General features: G+C 37.3%; 1 protein-coding gene across 1 annotated transcript; it reads right to left on the bottom strand.

The window, feature by feature from the left end:
* Nucleotides 1-11,242: 11,242 nt before the first annotated feature.
* Nucleotides 11,243-12,979, bottom strand: LOC113339344 (non-functional NADPH-dependent codeinone reductase 2-like). Its single transcript, XM_026584633.1, has 4 exons — nucleotides 12,663-12,979; nucleotides 12,323-12,539; nucleotides 11,841-12,020; nucleotides 11,243-11,740 (listed from the first exon to the last, which is right to left on the bottom strand). The coding sequence occupies exons 1-4, from the start codon at nucleotides 12,977-12,979 to the stop codon at nucleotides 11,516-11,518; spliced, it is 939 nt and encodes a 312-aa protein (XP_026440418.1). The 3' UTR covers nucleotides 11,243-11,515.
* Nucleotides 12,980-13,972: the final 993 nt, after the last annotated feature.

Raw genomic sequence — 13,972 nt, 5'->3', positions numbered from 1 at the left:
CCAGACCGATACTACTTTTATCGTAGTGGTGTGATCCTATCTTGGATCTTCTATCGTACGAGTACAATATATTGATTGGCTTGAGATCGTGAGAGTTCTCCGATAGGGAAGATAAAGAAGTCACAAACATCCTCGTCTCATTGTTTGTGATTCCTTGACAAACCGCTTGTGTAGTCAAGAAGGATTGTTGAGAGGTGATTGATTAATCTAGGCTGTTCTTCGGGAATATAAGACCGGATTATCAATTGGTTCCTGTTCACCTTGATTTTATATCTTAAGACGGAACAAAACCTAAGGTTTTTCTGTGGGAGACAGATTTATCCTTTGATAGACTTTTCTGTGTGAGCCAAATTTATTTATTATCAAGTCTGCGATTTTGGGTTGCAGCAACTCTGAGTTGTGGGTGAAATCAGCTAAGGGAATCAAGTGCGCAGTGTCCTGCTGGGATCAGAGGTGTAGGAGTACAACTATACCTTGAATCAGTGGGAGATTGATTGGGGTTCAACTATAGTCCAGTCCGAAGTTAGCTTGTAGTAGGCTAGTGTCTATAGCGGCTTAATACAGTGTGTATTCAATCTGGATTAGGTCCCGGGGTTTTTCTGCATTTGCGGTTTCCTCGTTAACAAAACTTCTGGTGTCTGTGTTATTTCTTTTCCACATTATATTTTTTATATAATTGAAATAATACAGGTTGTGCGTTAAAGATCATCGATTGGAAATCCAACCTTTGGTTGTTGATTGATATTGTTTGATCCTTGGACATTGGTCTTTGGTACCGTCCAAGTTATCTCTCTCTGATAAAGACTCGCAGATTTCCATTTGCTTGAGTAAAGAACAAATTGAGAGATTGAGATATAAACTCTTTGATATATAATTTTTTATTGATTGAGTCTAACTGTCTAGTTGATTCTCATAAAAAGTATATTGGAGTTTGTCCATACAGATTGCTAAGAGAAATATTGGGTGGTGTTGTTAGACCCCCGCTTTTTCAATTGGTATCAGAGCAGGCAAACACGTTTAAGACCTAACAAGTCCGTGTTTGTAGCGATCTGACTCTATGGACAGAGGTACTATCTCTATTAACGTACCACCAGTCTTCGATGGCTCCAATTACTTATGGTGGAAATTTTCTATGAGAGTTTTTCTTCAATAACGTCATTTTCAATCATGGGTATATGTGGTTAATGGCTATGATGCTCCCTATTGTGGCAGTTGGTGATGTAAACGTTCCCAAACCTATTGGTGAATACACCGCTGTTGAGATAACTGCTGCAAAGCAAAATTCCGACGGTTTGAACGCTATTATACATGCCATTACCCCAAATCTTCAGCATCATGTGACAAACTGCACTAGATCTAAAGATGCTTGTAATATCTTAGAAACCGTATTTGAAGGCAACTCTAGTGAAAATGATGCTAGGCTTCAAAACCTTAATTCCGATTGGGAGAACCTTCGTATGGAAGATGAAGAAACATTTGATGAGTTTAATCACAAAGTGTTTGAAATTGTTAATTCATCTTTTGCATTGGGTAAGACTATTCCTGAAAAGGACATTGTGATGAAAATTCTCAGATCGCTTCCATCTAGATACGAGTCTAAGAAGCATGCCATCGTTGAGGGGAATAACCTCGATAATCTTTCCAGAAACACCTTAGTTGGAAAGCTTAAGATCTTTGACCATGAGGATGATCATTCTGAGGATGATTTTTCGGATGAAGATCTTGACAAATCAGTCTCCTTGATCACAAGACAGTTTAGGGATCTTCTGTTGAAGAGAAGTAAACGGTTTTCAAGAGACAAACCTAAGTCATCAGACAAACCTCACGGTCGCGTACCTCCTAAAAACAGGGATGCTGACGAGGCTGATGACGAGGACATGCCTCAGTGCTTTAAGTGTAAGGGTTTTGGCCATTTTGCTAACGAATGCCCAAATCGTAGAAAATACACTGGGAACAAAGGTCTAGCTGTAACACTTGATGAAATGTCTGAAACCTATGATTCCGATGAAGATAGGAAATCAAGTGTAGGGCTTCTTTGTGAAAACATCGATTTTGATACTTGTAGCAATACATATATCAACCTCAATGGGTTCGGAGAAGAGGGAAACCCAATCAAGCTGGAAGATTCACTGAATACGATAACTGGAAACCCTATCAGTGATGTTTCAGGATCAAAAGTATGTCTAGCTGCTTGCACATCTCAGATGCCTGAATACTATCCAAAATTGACGTGCTCGTTTTGTTCGATGAAGGGACACGAACTATCAAGGTGTTACAAATACAAGCAAAATAAGGCACGCCAGCAAACTTCAACGAAGAGCAGATCGATTAGCAAGGAAGCTGAAACTTGCTCAGAAGACCGCCGAGGTATATAGGATCTTATCTTCTTCTAAGAAGTTGATTTCCAAGGATAAAATAAGACCATTTGAATAGAAAATATGGTCAAATCGTTTTGATAGACAGAGATCAGATGATTCCTCCCATGAGGAAAAAGATGTACAAATTGTTGTTCATCGCAACACAACTTGATTGTGTTGTTGGGAAAATCTTGTCTCATGTGCCTGTTCGAAAAGAGACAAGATTGAGTGCTGATCCAGGCTTCAGAAAAGTTTTTCCTTCTTTTCTTAGATTTGTTATTTTTTGTCTATCAAATAAAAAAAAGGGTTATTATCGACAATTTTACTCTTTATAGGGTTTTAGAGTTGGGCGTATACGAACCTGTCAATAGGTTTCGAACCCTACACTCCTTTTTTTCTTTTGACATGCTTTATAAGACTGCTTGTTGAGTTAATTGATTCCATCACACAAATACAGTTGTTCATAATTGTTCTCAAAGCACTATGTCGTCAGATGGAAAGTATGTCAACATGATTGTTAAGTCTTCAATCAAGGAGAAAGAGAAATGTTCTGTTTCTAAGTCCCTGAAAAGAAAAACAAGGAATACAAGAAAACCCAGGGTTGTTCCTTCTAACTCTCATAAGTTTTCCGATGTTCTTGATGAGTTAAAGGAAATAAGAAGGGAGATTTATGAAATAAAGACGTTCGTGTCTAAATATTTGGAAATTCAGAGGACCCTAATTCGACCTCTTCAGCCAAGACAGTTCGTGGGTATTGACACTTATCTCCGTGAACATTATGTCCCGATGGTTGTCGATAACAAGGAGTTCGGGAATGATAAAAAATTTCTCCAAGGAATTGTTGCCTAGTATGTCATATTTTTGGATTGGTTGGAAGAATAACTAGTGCTTTGAATAGCGAAGATTGTGACTACACATAGCTATTTTTGTTTTCATCTTCTTATGTTTATTTTTTAGGTTTATTGGTTTTTAAATTCTAAAAATATTTGGAGGATGATATTATTGCAGTATTAATCTGTTTTCAAGTATTGCAATATTTATATGGGATATGTATTGTTTGCGTCCGTGAACTTGAAGGCCCATATTGTGTCAAAAGTAAAGTCGTTCATAAATTGATATTCGTATTGATGAAAGGACGAATGGACTTTTGACAATTACAAAAGTTATTCCTATGCAGTCATTTATTTGATGGAAAATAGGATGAAATCTTTTGTTTGACAAGGATAAAGTCTATTATGTCATTATGCAAATAGTGATGGAAAATAGAATAGATCCTTGTATGTTATCCACGGTATTGATCTTCATTGATCCATTTTGTTATGTTTTACCGTGAAGGCTCCATTGTGTATCTTATGTTGAGCACCTTACAACTATGTCGATTAATATTGGCCTTGTTGGTTGTTCCATGAGATGCTATATGTTGAGCATTCTTGAACTAAATTAATCATCTTGATTGGTTATTTAGTTATTTGCTCCAAAAGTCTTCCTTTGTCGAGCAAAATCTTTTGACAATTAAATTGATTGCTTCGGTCATTAGTTTGGTTGTGTATTCCAATTAGATTGATTATAGGTTCTCTTGTAATTAATCTAGTTGAGTTTTTCATATATTCCACAAGTTCTTGTGTTTAGTATATGAACGGATATACTAACCATTTTCTATTGGTTGATGTACTCGTATATTCCGTAAGGTTTTATTTATATTGAGTATATGAACGATTAAGGTAGTCATCTCCGTGCGGTTATCTTAGTCGTAGCTCCGTGAGTTTTCTTATGTTGAGCACAATCAATTAAATTGATTGTGGTTTGATTTAGTTGCGTATTCCAATTAAATTAATCATGGGTTTACTTGTGATTAATTTGATTGAGTTTTGGATATAGAAAATCATTTCCATGGTTTTTGGTGTCCAATTAAAAAATCCTTCTTTTCTTTCGAAACGAAGGTCGCTCTTGTTGTTCTTTCGGGAATAACATAAAATGGGGGAGAGTTCTTTTGAACTTGTGCTTAATGGTAATATCTTGCGGGGTGTGCGTCTGTGGAATTTTATAGGGGTTATCTTATATCTTAAATCTCCTTGATGAATGCATTTAGCTTCAGCTTTATGATTGCACCTAAATTAAGTAGGTATGTATTTTTCTTTTAGTCTATGAAATGTCTCTTGTGGAAATTTCATTATGATCCCGTTCTTTTACATTTGCCAATTTTATTGACAAAAAGGGGGATAAATAATGTAGTTCACACTACAAATACATATGGTTTTCGGATCATTGTGTAAGGGGGAGTGGTTTCCATGATCGAGATGGAGTATTGACTAAGGGGAAGTGATACATATCACCATAGTATTGTTGTTAAAGTAGTGATGCAATTGGACTTTGATGTTACATAATGATACTATGACACTGTATAATATTGATCGAGAATCTCGATTTCTTTCATTGTTATAGCTACGGATCTTCAACAACGGTGGTGCTAAACTAACAACCTTTGGGATGATTGGAGTACTTGGAAGGACGAAGATTTCAAGGAACGTTGAAGATTAGACTATGGAATAGGAGGCACTAAAGTTTATCTTTTTTGTATTCCATATGTATTAGTAGTTTTGTCACTAAAATTGACAAAGGGGGAGATGGTTAGAGCATAACTCGGTCGACCTCACATGCGTTGCTATATCAAGCATGTTTGTCAATGTTAGTGATCAAAACTATGAGTCTTGATTTCTAGTCTATTATAGATCAGTCTCGGACTAGGATAGAAAAGTGTAGTTGAGCTCAAGGACTTCATGGCGATTCATCATACAACGATGAAGATCTACTCAAGGAACCCTGGAACTTTATCAACAAAAAGGTATGTGGAGACTTGAACTTATCTATCACTCAAAAGTCTATCTATTCTATCTCCTACTTCTTATGAGACAAAAATTCGTATGCTATATAGACTGGATCATACATATTTGACATTTCGAGCTGAGTATTCACTACTTATCTTTTTCTCGGAATCGTGTGTTGGTAAAGCGTTTCTCTTTGATCAAGTTTATCTTCACCTAGTGACGAAAGTCATGAAAAGTTTCAATTACTTTGAGAATTGCTCTGACGTGAAATGGTCTGTGAATAACGGTTATATAACATCCTCTGAGAATGTCTCAATGATTAGAATGAGAGTTTAGATTACATAACCATGTATTCCTTAATCTGAAGTTTTCGAACTTTGTTGATTGAGAGAAACCGGAGGAATTGGCTTTGCCAAGTCCGCGAACTCAGTCCGCGAACTGACGGAAGTTCTATTCCCGAGAATTTCTGCTGGGATTTTTCAAAAACTCGTTTGCGTGTTTAGTCCGCGTACTCAGTCTGCGAACTGGCGGAAGTCTCTTTGCTGACATTTTCTGCGGAGTTTGGAAAACTCTGCCGGTTGCCTTAAGTCCGCGAACTTGTTTGTGAGATTAAGTGTTTATGATCTAAAGATGTGCTCTGAACATGAAACTTGAATTACTAAGGAATGCTTTATGCAAACCGTGGCTATAAAGTTCATGAGCCAATTCATCGAATCGAATCATCTTTGTTTCAATTGTGTCTTGTGTAGTTACATAAGATCTCATAGAAATTGAACAACTCTCTAACTAGTTCATTTGAGTCAATTGAACTAGTTATGATGAATAAGAACTAGGTTAATATGAAATGCTCATATGGTTAACCTTTTGGGTTACTATGTTGAACCAACATACACGTACACGTTTGGCACGATTTTCACAAACCCAGTAAACGTCTACCCAAGCGTGTGTGACAAGCTAAGTTTTCGATCTAACGGTTGAGAAATATTATCTTGAATCTAAACCAGGTTTTCATCTAACGGTGAATATGGATTGCTTTGTAACTAAGGCAAAACCCTGATTTGAAGGTTATATATAGGAGACATCTAGCATTGTGCAAAACTAATCCCCACACGTCTGTGTGATACTAGTGCGCTCGCTAGAGTCGATTCTCCTTTAACCTTTGGTTTTCTTCTCTAAAACCAGGTTAACGATTTAAAGAGTTCATTGGGATTGTGAAGCCAGACCGATACTACTTTTATCATAGTTGTGTGATATGATCTTGCATCTTCTATCATACGAGTACAATCTATTGATTGACTTGAGATCGTGAGAGTTCTCCGATAGGCAAGATAAAGAAGTCACAAACATCTTCGTCTCACTGTTTGTGATTCCTCGACAAACCGCTTGTGTAGTCAAGAAGGATTGTTGAGAGGTGATTGATTAATCTAGTCTGTTCTTCGGGAATATAAGACCGGATTATCAATTGGTTCCTGTTCACCTTGATTTTATATCTTAAGAAGGAACAAAACCTAGGGTTTTTCTGTGGGAGACAGATTTATCCTTTGATAGACTTTTCGGTGTGAGACAGATTTGTTTACTATCAAGTCTGCGATTTTGGGTTGCAACAACTCTTAGTTGTGGGTGAGATCAACTAAGGGAATCAAGTGCGCAGTGTCCTGCTGGGATCAGAGGCGTAGGAGTACAACTGTACCTTGAACCGGTGGGAGACTGATTGGGGTTCAACTATAGTCCAGGCCGAAGTTAGCTTGTAGTAGGCTAGTGTCTGTAGCGGATTAATACAGTGTGTATTCAATCTGGACTAGGTCCCGGGGTTTTTCTACATTTTCGGTTTCCTCGTTAACAAAACTTATGGTGTCTGTGTTATTTCTTTTCCGCATTATATTTTTTATATAATTGAAATAATACAGGTTGTGTGTTAAAGATCATCGATTGGAAAGCCAACCTTTGGTTGTTTATTGATATTGATTGATCCTTGGACATTGGTCTTTGGTATCGTCCAAGTTATCTCTCTTTGATAAAGACTCGCAGATTTTCATTTGCTTGAGTAAAGATCAAATCGAGAGATTGAGATATAAACTCTTTGATATATCTTTTTATTGATTGAGTCTAACTTTCTAGTTGATTCTCATAAAAAGTATATTGGAGTTTGTCCATATAGATTGCTAAGCGATATATTGGGTGGTGTTGTTAGACCCCCGCTTTTTCAAGTAGGTTCTCTAAAAAATAAGTTTGTGAACTTATTCTTATATAAACTAAGGAATGAAAATTGCAAACCGTGGCTATATAGTTCATGAACCGATTCGAGTGAATCAAATCGTTTTTGCTTCAATTGTGCCTTGTGTAGTTACGTAAGATTTCCTTGCAATTGAACAACTCTCTAACTATTTCATTTGAGTCACTTGAACTAGTTATGGTGAAGAAGAATATGGTTGATATGAATGTGATCATATGGATAACCATTTGGTTAACTATTGTTGAACCAACAAATTTACAAGTTTGGGTACGGTTATACAAGCCTAGAAACGTGCATTTCATTTGTGTGTAACAAGCTAGTTTTCGATCTAACGGTTGAAAGATATTAGCTTGAATCTATTCAGGTTTTCATCTAATGGTGAATATTGAATGCTTTGTTACCAAGCTAACATTGATTGCAAACCCTGATTTGAAAGACTATATAAGGGAGAACTCTAGCAACTGGGAAACCTAATCCCCACACCTTCTGTGTGATACTAGTTGTGCTAAGATAGAGTCGATTCTCCTTTAACATTTGGTTTCTTCTTCTAAACCAGGTTAACGACTTAAAGACTTCATTGGGATTGTGAAGCCGGACCGATACTACTTTCTTGTAGTTGTGTGATCTGATCTTGTTGTTTCTATCGTACAAGTACAATTGTAATAATTGTCTTGAGATTGATATCTCCGATAGGCAAGATATAAAAGTAATCACAAACACTTCGTCTCATCGTTTGTGATTCCGCAATATTTTTTTTTCGCTGCGTCGATTAAGATTATTGTGAGGTGATTGATAATACTAGGCTGTTCTTTGGGAATATAATTCCGGGATATCAATTGGTTCCTGTTCACCTTGATTTATCAAAAGACGGAACAAAACTCGTAGGTATATTCGTGGGAGACGAAATTATCTATTACCGTAGACTTTTCTGTGTGATACATATTTGTTTATTAAAGTCTTCGACGTTGGGTCGTAGCAACTCATAGTTGTGGGTGAGATCACCTAAAAGAATCAAGTACGTAGCATTCTGCTGGGATCATAGACGTAGGAGCATAACTGTACCTTGGATAAGTGTGAGATTGATTGGGGTTCAACTACAGTCCAGATTGAAGTTAATTTGAAGTAGGCTAGTGTCTGTAGCGGCTTAATACAATGTGTGTTCAATCTGGACTAGGTCCCGGGGTTTTCTCGTTAACAAAATTCTGGTATCTGTGTTATTTATTTTCCGCATTATATTTTGTTATATAATTGAAATATCACAGGTTGTGCGTAGTTCAATCAATTAGAATATCCGACCTTTTGGTTGTTTATTTTAAATTGATTGACACTTGGATATTGGTCTTTGGTACCATCGAAGTTATCTCTCTAGTATTTGATAAAGACTCGCAGATTTCTATTTGCTTGAGTATATATCAAATCGAGAGATTGAGATATAAACTCTTTGATATACTTTTTATCTAGATTGAGTCTGACTGTCTTGTTGATTCTCTAGAAAGTATATTGGAGTTTGTCCATACAGATTTCTAAGCGAAATATTGGGTGTGGTTGTTGTACCCTCGCTTTTTCAATTGGTATCAGAGCAGGCAAACACATTAAAGACCTTACAAGTCTGTGTTTGTAGCGATCTGATTATGGACGAGTCTATCTCTAATAACGTACCAGTTCAGAAATTACCAGATGATTCTAAAAGCTTGGATTCACCTGATAGAACTGTCACATCTAAGTCAATATCTAAACATTCTCTTGATGTAAACACTGTTGATTGGGAAACTCTCCTAGAAGAACAGTTGGATGGACTTTCTGATGAAGATGACTCAGATATTGATAGAGATGTTGATGAGGAAGTCTCAGAGTATGTTAAGTTTTTGGATTCGTGGAATATGAAGAAGATTAAAACTTCTCATGTCTCACCTCTTCTGACTCCTCTCTGTCGAGAAAACAAGAAATTGAGAAGATGTTACGCAGATGTTTATTTTTCGAATCGTTCTAACGAATAGATCCTCAAGGATTCTGAGGAAAACCTACTTGTGAAGTCACTTGAATGTGATAATCTTTATCAAAAATACTTTTTGTTGGAAGAGAAATTTGCAGAATCTGAAGCAAGGTTTAGCTCTCAACAAATTAGTTTTGATGACAGAGAAAGTGCTTGTCTCGCTCGAGAAAAATGCCTTGAGGCTGATTTAGCTACTGCTCTTGATAAAATCAAGATGTTGGAAGATGACTTGAAAAAGTTCAATACTAGTTCAAGCAAATTAACCACTATGCTAGGAGCAAGTAAAAATCATCGTGATACACGAGGATTGGGCTATAAGGGAATAAATGCTCCAAGTATTAGCAAAGAGGTAAAATTTGTCAAGGCTAGTGATTCTTCTCAACAAAAGGTTTCCACTAATGGAAAAAGTGAAATACCTTCACCGGTAGTTAAGGTTCGAAAGAGCAAAGTATATCAACCTCCAAAGTCAGCACATACAGATCGAGGTAAGAACATTCCTTATGTTTGCCACTATTGCGGAAATAAAGGTCACCTGGAAAGGAGATGTCGTTTCTGTATAAGGAATGAGAAACTTCATGGTGTTCTTGTTTGGGAATCACAAGAAGTCGTGAAACCAAGATCATACGTTAAGACTAATCCTCATAACGTTACAAGTTGTAACTGTCCAACCTTTAGGCAAAAGGATAAACGTCATACGAATCCTTTTCACAATCGTAATGGTTATCAAAAGGATAACTTCCTAAAGACGAAGACAAGATCTGATGCTCCCAATAGGAGAAAGACTAACTTGCAAAAGAATAGTCAATCCAATTCCCTTCCGGAAAATCTTGAAGAGAGTAATGGGAAGAAGGTTTCGGTCGTTCCTAAACGCACTCAAAAGTGGATATCAAAGAAAGCCAATGATGTTTTGAGTGTGAAACGGAATGATCTCCCAGAAAGTTCCATGACTATGGAGAAAGCAGTATCCATGATGCTGGAACTTAAAGAGTTCTTTGGGAAGATGGATTTGGATGTGAAAGGTTATAAAAGGGATCTCTTTCATGATAATCCAAAAGTCACTTGTGGTGAGCAAGACATTGTTCACATCAACACAACTTGAGTGTGTTGTAAGTGTATCCTCACCAAGGAATGCCTTGTTATGTATACGGTGAGGGAAGCACGAAAATTGGGGCGCACAGATTATGTTTGGTAAGGCCGTAGAATTCAACTGGATTCATCTAAAAAGGTATGTCTATAAACTTGAGCAAGATTTGTGCTTTTATTTTCTTAGAGAACTTATAATGATTCACATACCTTTCTTATCGTTATTTTCTACCTAACTTGATCTATGTTTAAGGTTCTTAAATGTTTAGGTTTGAAAATAATAGTTGGGGATGTTTGGACTTCATGGTACACATACCAAGTATGCATACCATCATTTAAAATCAAAATCCAGGGGTTTAAGTTCGCATACCCAGTTTGCAAACTGCTCCATGACATGAAAATTCGTTTGCAAACCCGTATGCATACTTGCCTGTAGACGTCGATATTCGGTAAACTTGTTATGGCCGTAATTTCTTCGTCCGAACTCGGAATGGCCTCATTCGTTTTGCATTCTCTTCCTCTTTGATTTATCTTCAAAATTGAGATGAGAATTTCTGAATTTGGATGAGTTAAGATTGGTATTTGTCCTGTCTCTTGTTTTTGAGTGTTTTGCTCCGTTTCGTTGCACTTTTTCCACTTCTCTTGTACTTGGGCACTAGTATTCTTGGAGTAATACCCTTCTAAGCTCATTGTAGCTTTTACAAGAATGTTGTTGGTGAATCACAAAGAAGGAAGTTCAAGAACGGGCAATAGTATGCATTATTATAGGATTCTTGAATGTTCACAATCATCTTATGTGAACTGTAGTGCATGGTCGTTAATGACTTTGTATGTTCTTCTTTGTTAAGAAAAACTTTTTATACGCCTTTGGTAGCTATTCTTGGTGTAAATCCGAGCGAAAAAGATTGATTCTACCCTCTAAGGACAAATCATCTTATATGTGCATTACGAGTTTATCTTGATGCCTAGGAAACTTCTTATGAGAACTCTGCCAAAACCTATTGACCCATTAGCCAGTCAAGCTTCAGAGTTCGTTATCCCAGAACTCTGCTAAAGACTTGAACGGCCCATCAACTGATACCAGAAAATCCGCAACTGCTATTCTTCGTTGTGGGAGCTTGCTAATCGCGTTCAAGTCTTCTGTGGTCAGTTTCCAGCCGAATATCTTCAGGTTATCTTTCATTCTATCTTCATTGTAACTTTTCGCCAAAAGACTCACACCTTGCTCGTAAACCCATCTCAGGCTAACCTGAACAAATAAGATACATTCCCCAAAAGTGTTAGTTTGCATATATACAGTGGGCACAAGTAACGTTGCAATAAACTATAATGGGATAAATCATACAAACCCGAGCAACAGATTTTCCTCTAGCCAAGGCAATCTGGTTCAGTACCCCAGAGTCAATAACCGCATTGGATCCCCAGAAGGTTCCTATGCCTCCCAAAGTCGAGTATGCAGTAACCAAGATATTGTTGGCCTTACAGTAATCCCTTAGTTTCTTTTGTTGCCACATCGGGTTCATCTCCACCTTAATCAATTTGTAAGAAAATTCTATGTGAAATTTATTGTTCTCAAATGCTAGAAATTTGGATAGAGTATATAATCTATCGTTAGTTTGACATCGAATACGGAATATATTAGATGTACGTATCAAGACCATGAAGTAATAAGAGTAACAAAAAGAGCTATTTGTACCATGATCCGCAGATTATCTCGAAGATGGTCAACAGTTGGTCCAGGTACCAACCCTCTGGATACCAAAGTCCGGTCTTGGACATAATCTGGGTACCTAGGGACAAATAGCCCTAATGGAAAAATATATATACTCACTTGATTAACAGCAGGAGGGATGGTCGCTGTGGCCATTAGCTCTTCAAGAATCTTGCAGGAGAAGTTGCTGACGCCGATTGACTTTGTGAGCCCAAGCTTCTGACACTCTTCCATGGTTGCCCATACAGACTTGTAGTCCATTGGCAGAACCGTCCCTGGACTCAAGCTTACTGGATAATGTATCAGATATAGATCCAGATACTCCAGTTTAAGATTGCTATACATATGTATATATAAAGAAAAACATATTAAATTTCAAGAAAATAAAATTCTAATTCGTTATTTTCTTGTACAACTGTTTGCACACAAGCCAAGGGGTTCAAACTTGCAAGGATTTTACCTCAGAGAATTCTGAAGTGCAAGGAAGACACGATCAGGGTGAGCATCGGTGCACCAGAGCTTGGAAGTGATGAATAGTTCATCTCGAGATTTTATTATGCCAAGTTGAAGTGCTTCAGCTATAGCTTCACCTAGAGACCCTTCAGTTTGGTTAATAGCAGCTGTATCGAAATGTCTATAACCCACCTCAATCGCTTTTACAAGCGCCAATTTCACTCGTTCAGATCCCTCAAGAAGACTTTCAGCCGTTCCCATACCCAAAATTGGCATCCCTCTGCCTGAACATAAATTTATTACAGGTACATCACCACTCTCCATATCTTTCTCTGTATCTCTCCTTTACCAAACAAATTTTACATGTACATAATTCGTATTATATAGATATTACAAGCTGAAGGAGCTGCAGTGGTAGCACGTAATATTGTTTTTTTTTTATGGAAAAAAGGGACTTATTTACCCAAAATAAATGTAATATAAGATTATAATAAGGATAAGATTGAAGGTTAGCCGTCTTTTCTTCAACCTGACGCGAGTCTTGACTTGATCAAACCCTATCTTGAAATCTTGAAGGGGCATACGACTGGCCTTATCTTTCTTGTATGCAGTCATATATAATCACCTTTTTTTCTATATTGAAAACTAAGTTTATAAAGTATGATGACTTGGGTGTTCATAAACAAAAACAACAGGTAAGTCAATTCAAATTTAATAAACCAAGTTGAAATGAACTAAGTTAATTTGGATGGGAATTAAAATAAATTTAATTAGAGTGGACTTTGGATAAGTGAAATCCATTGCTGAGACCAACCACAACGTCGAGGGAGATTCTCTGTACCCAAACACTGCCTGTCCCCTGTCCCGGCGAATTAAGGAATGGCCTTGTTAACTTGCACTCCGTTTTCCCCAATTTGTATAGTTTTGCCCTATCCGATGGAGATCAGGTCAAACACAACAATTCTCGGTAAACTGTTAAACCGTACCGAACCTAACCGAACGCGAACCCGGATTTCTACGACGGGGCGCAAGAAAAATATTTGGGGTATAAAGAAGTAAAATTAGGCTTGTAAATAGAAAAGGTTTTCTGATAAAGCCCAAGTTAGATTTCCGGGTCAGGTGCTGGGGGTGCGGATCCACACCCTTGCACATGGGTTGCCTCTAGCCTGCCAGAATATATGACAGTATAGGTGGCCGCAAATCAAGCTGCAGTAGATATGTAGGATCAAGGTAGCTGGTGATGTATATTCAAGTTAGACTAGATTTATGCTCATGCTACGCATCGTCATCTTCTGTTAATCATATTTTTGATTTGGT

The sequence above is a fragment of the Papaver somniferum genome, unplaced genomic scaffold (genome assembly GCF_003573695.1).
Source record: "Papaver somniferum cultivar HN1 unplaced genomic scaffold, ASM357369v1 unplaced-scaffold_21, whole genome shotgun sequence".
Taxonomy (NCBI): Eukaryota; Viridiplantae; Streptophyta; class Magnoliopsida; order Ranunculales; family Papaveraceae; genus Papaver; species Papaver somniferum.
This window is presented reverse-complemented; position numbering and strand designations above follow the sequence as displayed.

What these genes read in the sequence shown, in the direction of transcription:
- LOC113339344 (XM_026584633.1), bottom strand. Translation starts at nt 12,979, where the DNA reads ATGGAGAGTGGTGATGTACCTGTAATAAATTTATGTTCAGGCAGAGGG. An exon ending in TCCCTCCTGCTGTTAATCAA is followed by an intron (nt 12,021 to 12,322) that starts GTGAGTATATAT and finishes AAATTGATTAAG; the next exon opens with GTGGAGATGAACCCGATGTG. An exon ending in GAGGAAAATCTGTTGCTCGG is followed by an intron (nt 11,741 to 11,840) that starts GTTTGTATGATT and finishes TTATTTGTTCAG; the next exon opens with GTTAGCCTGAGATGGGTTTA.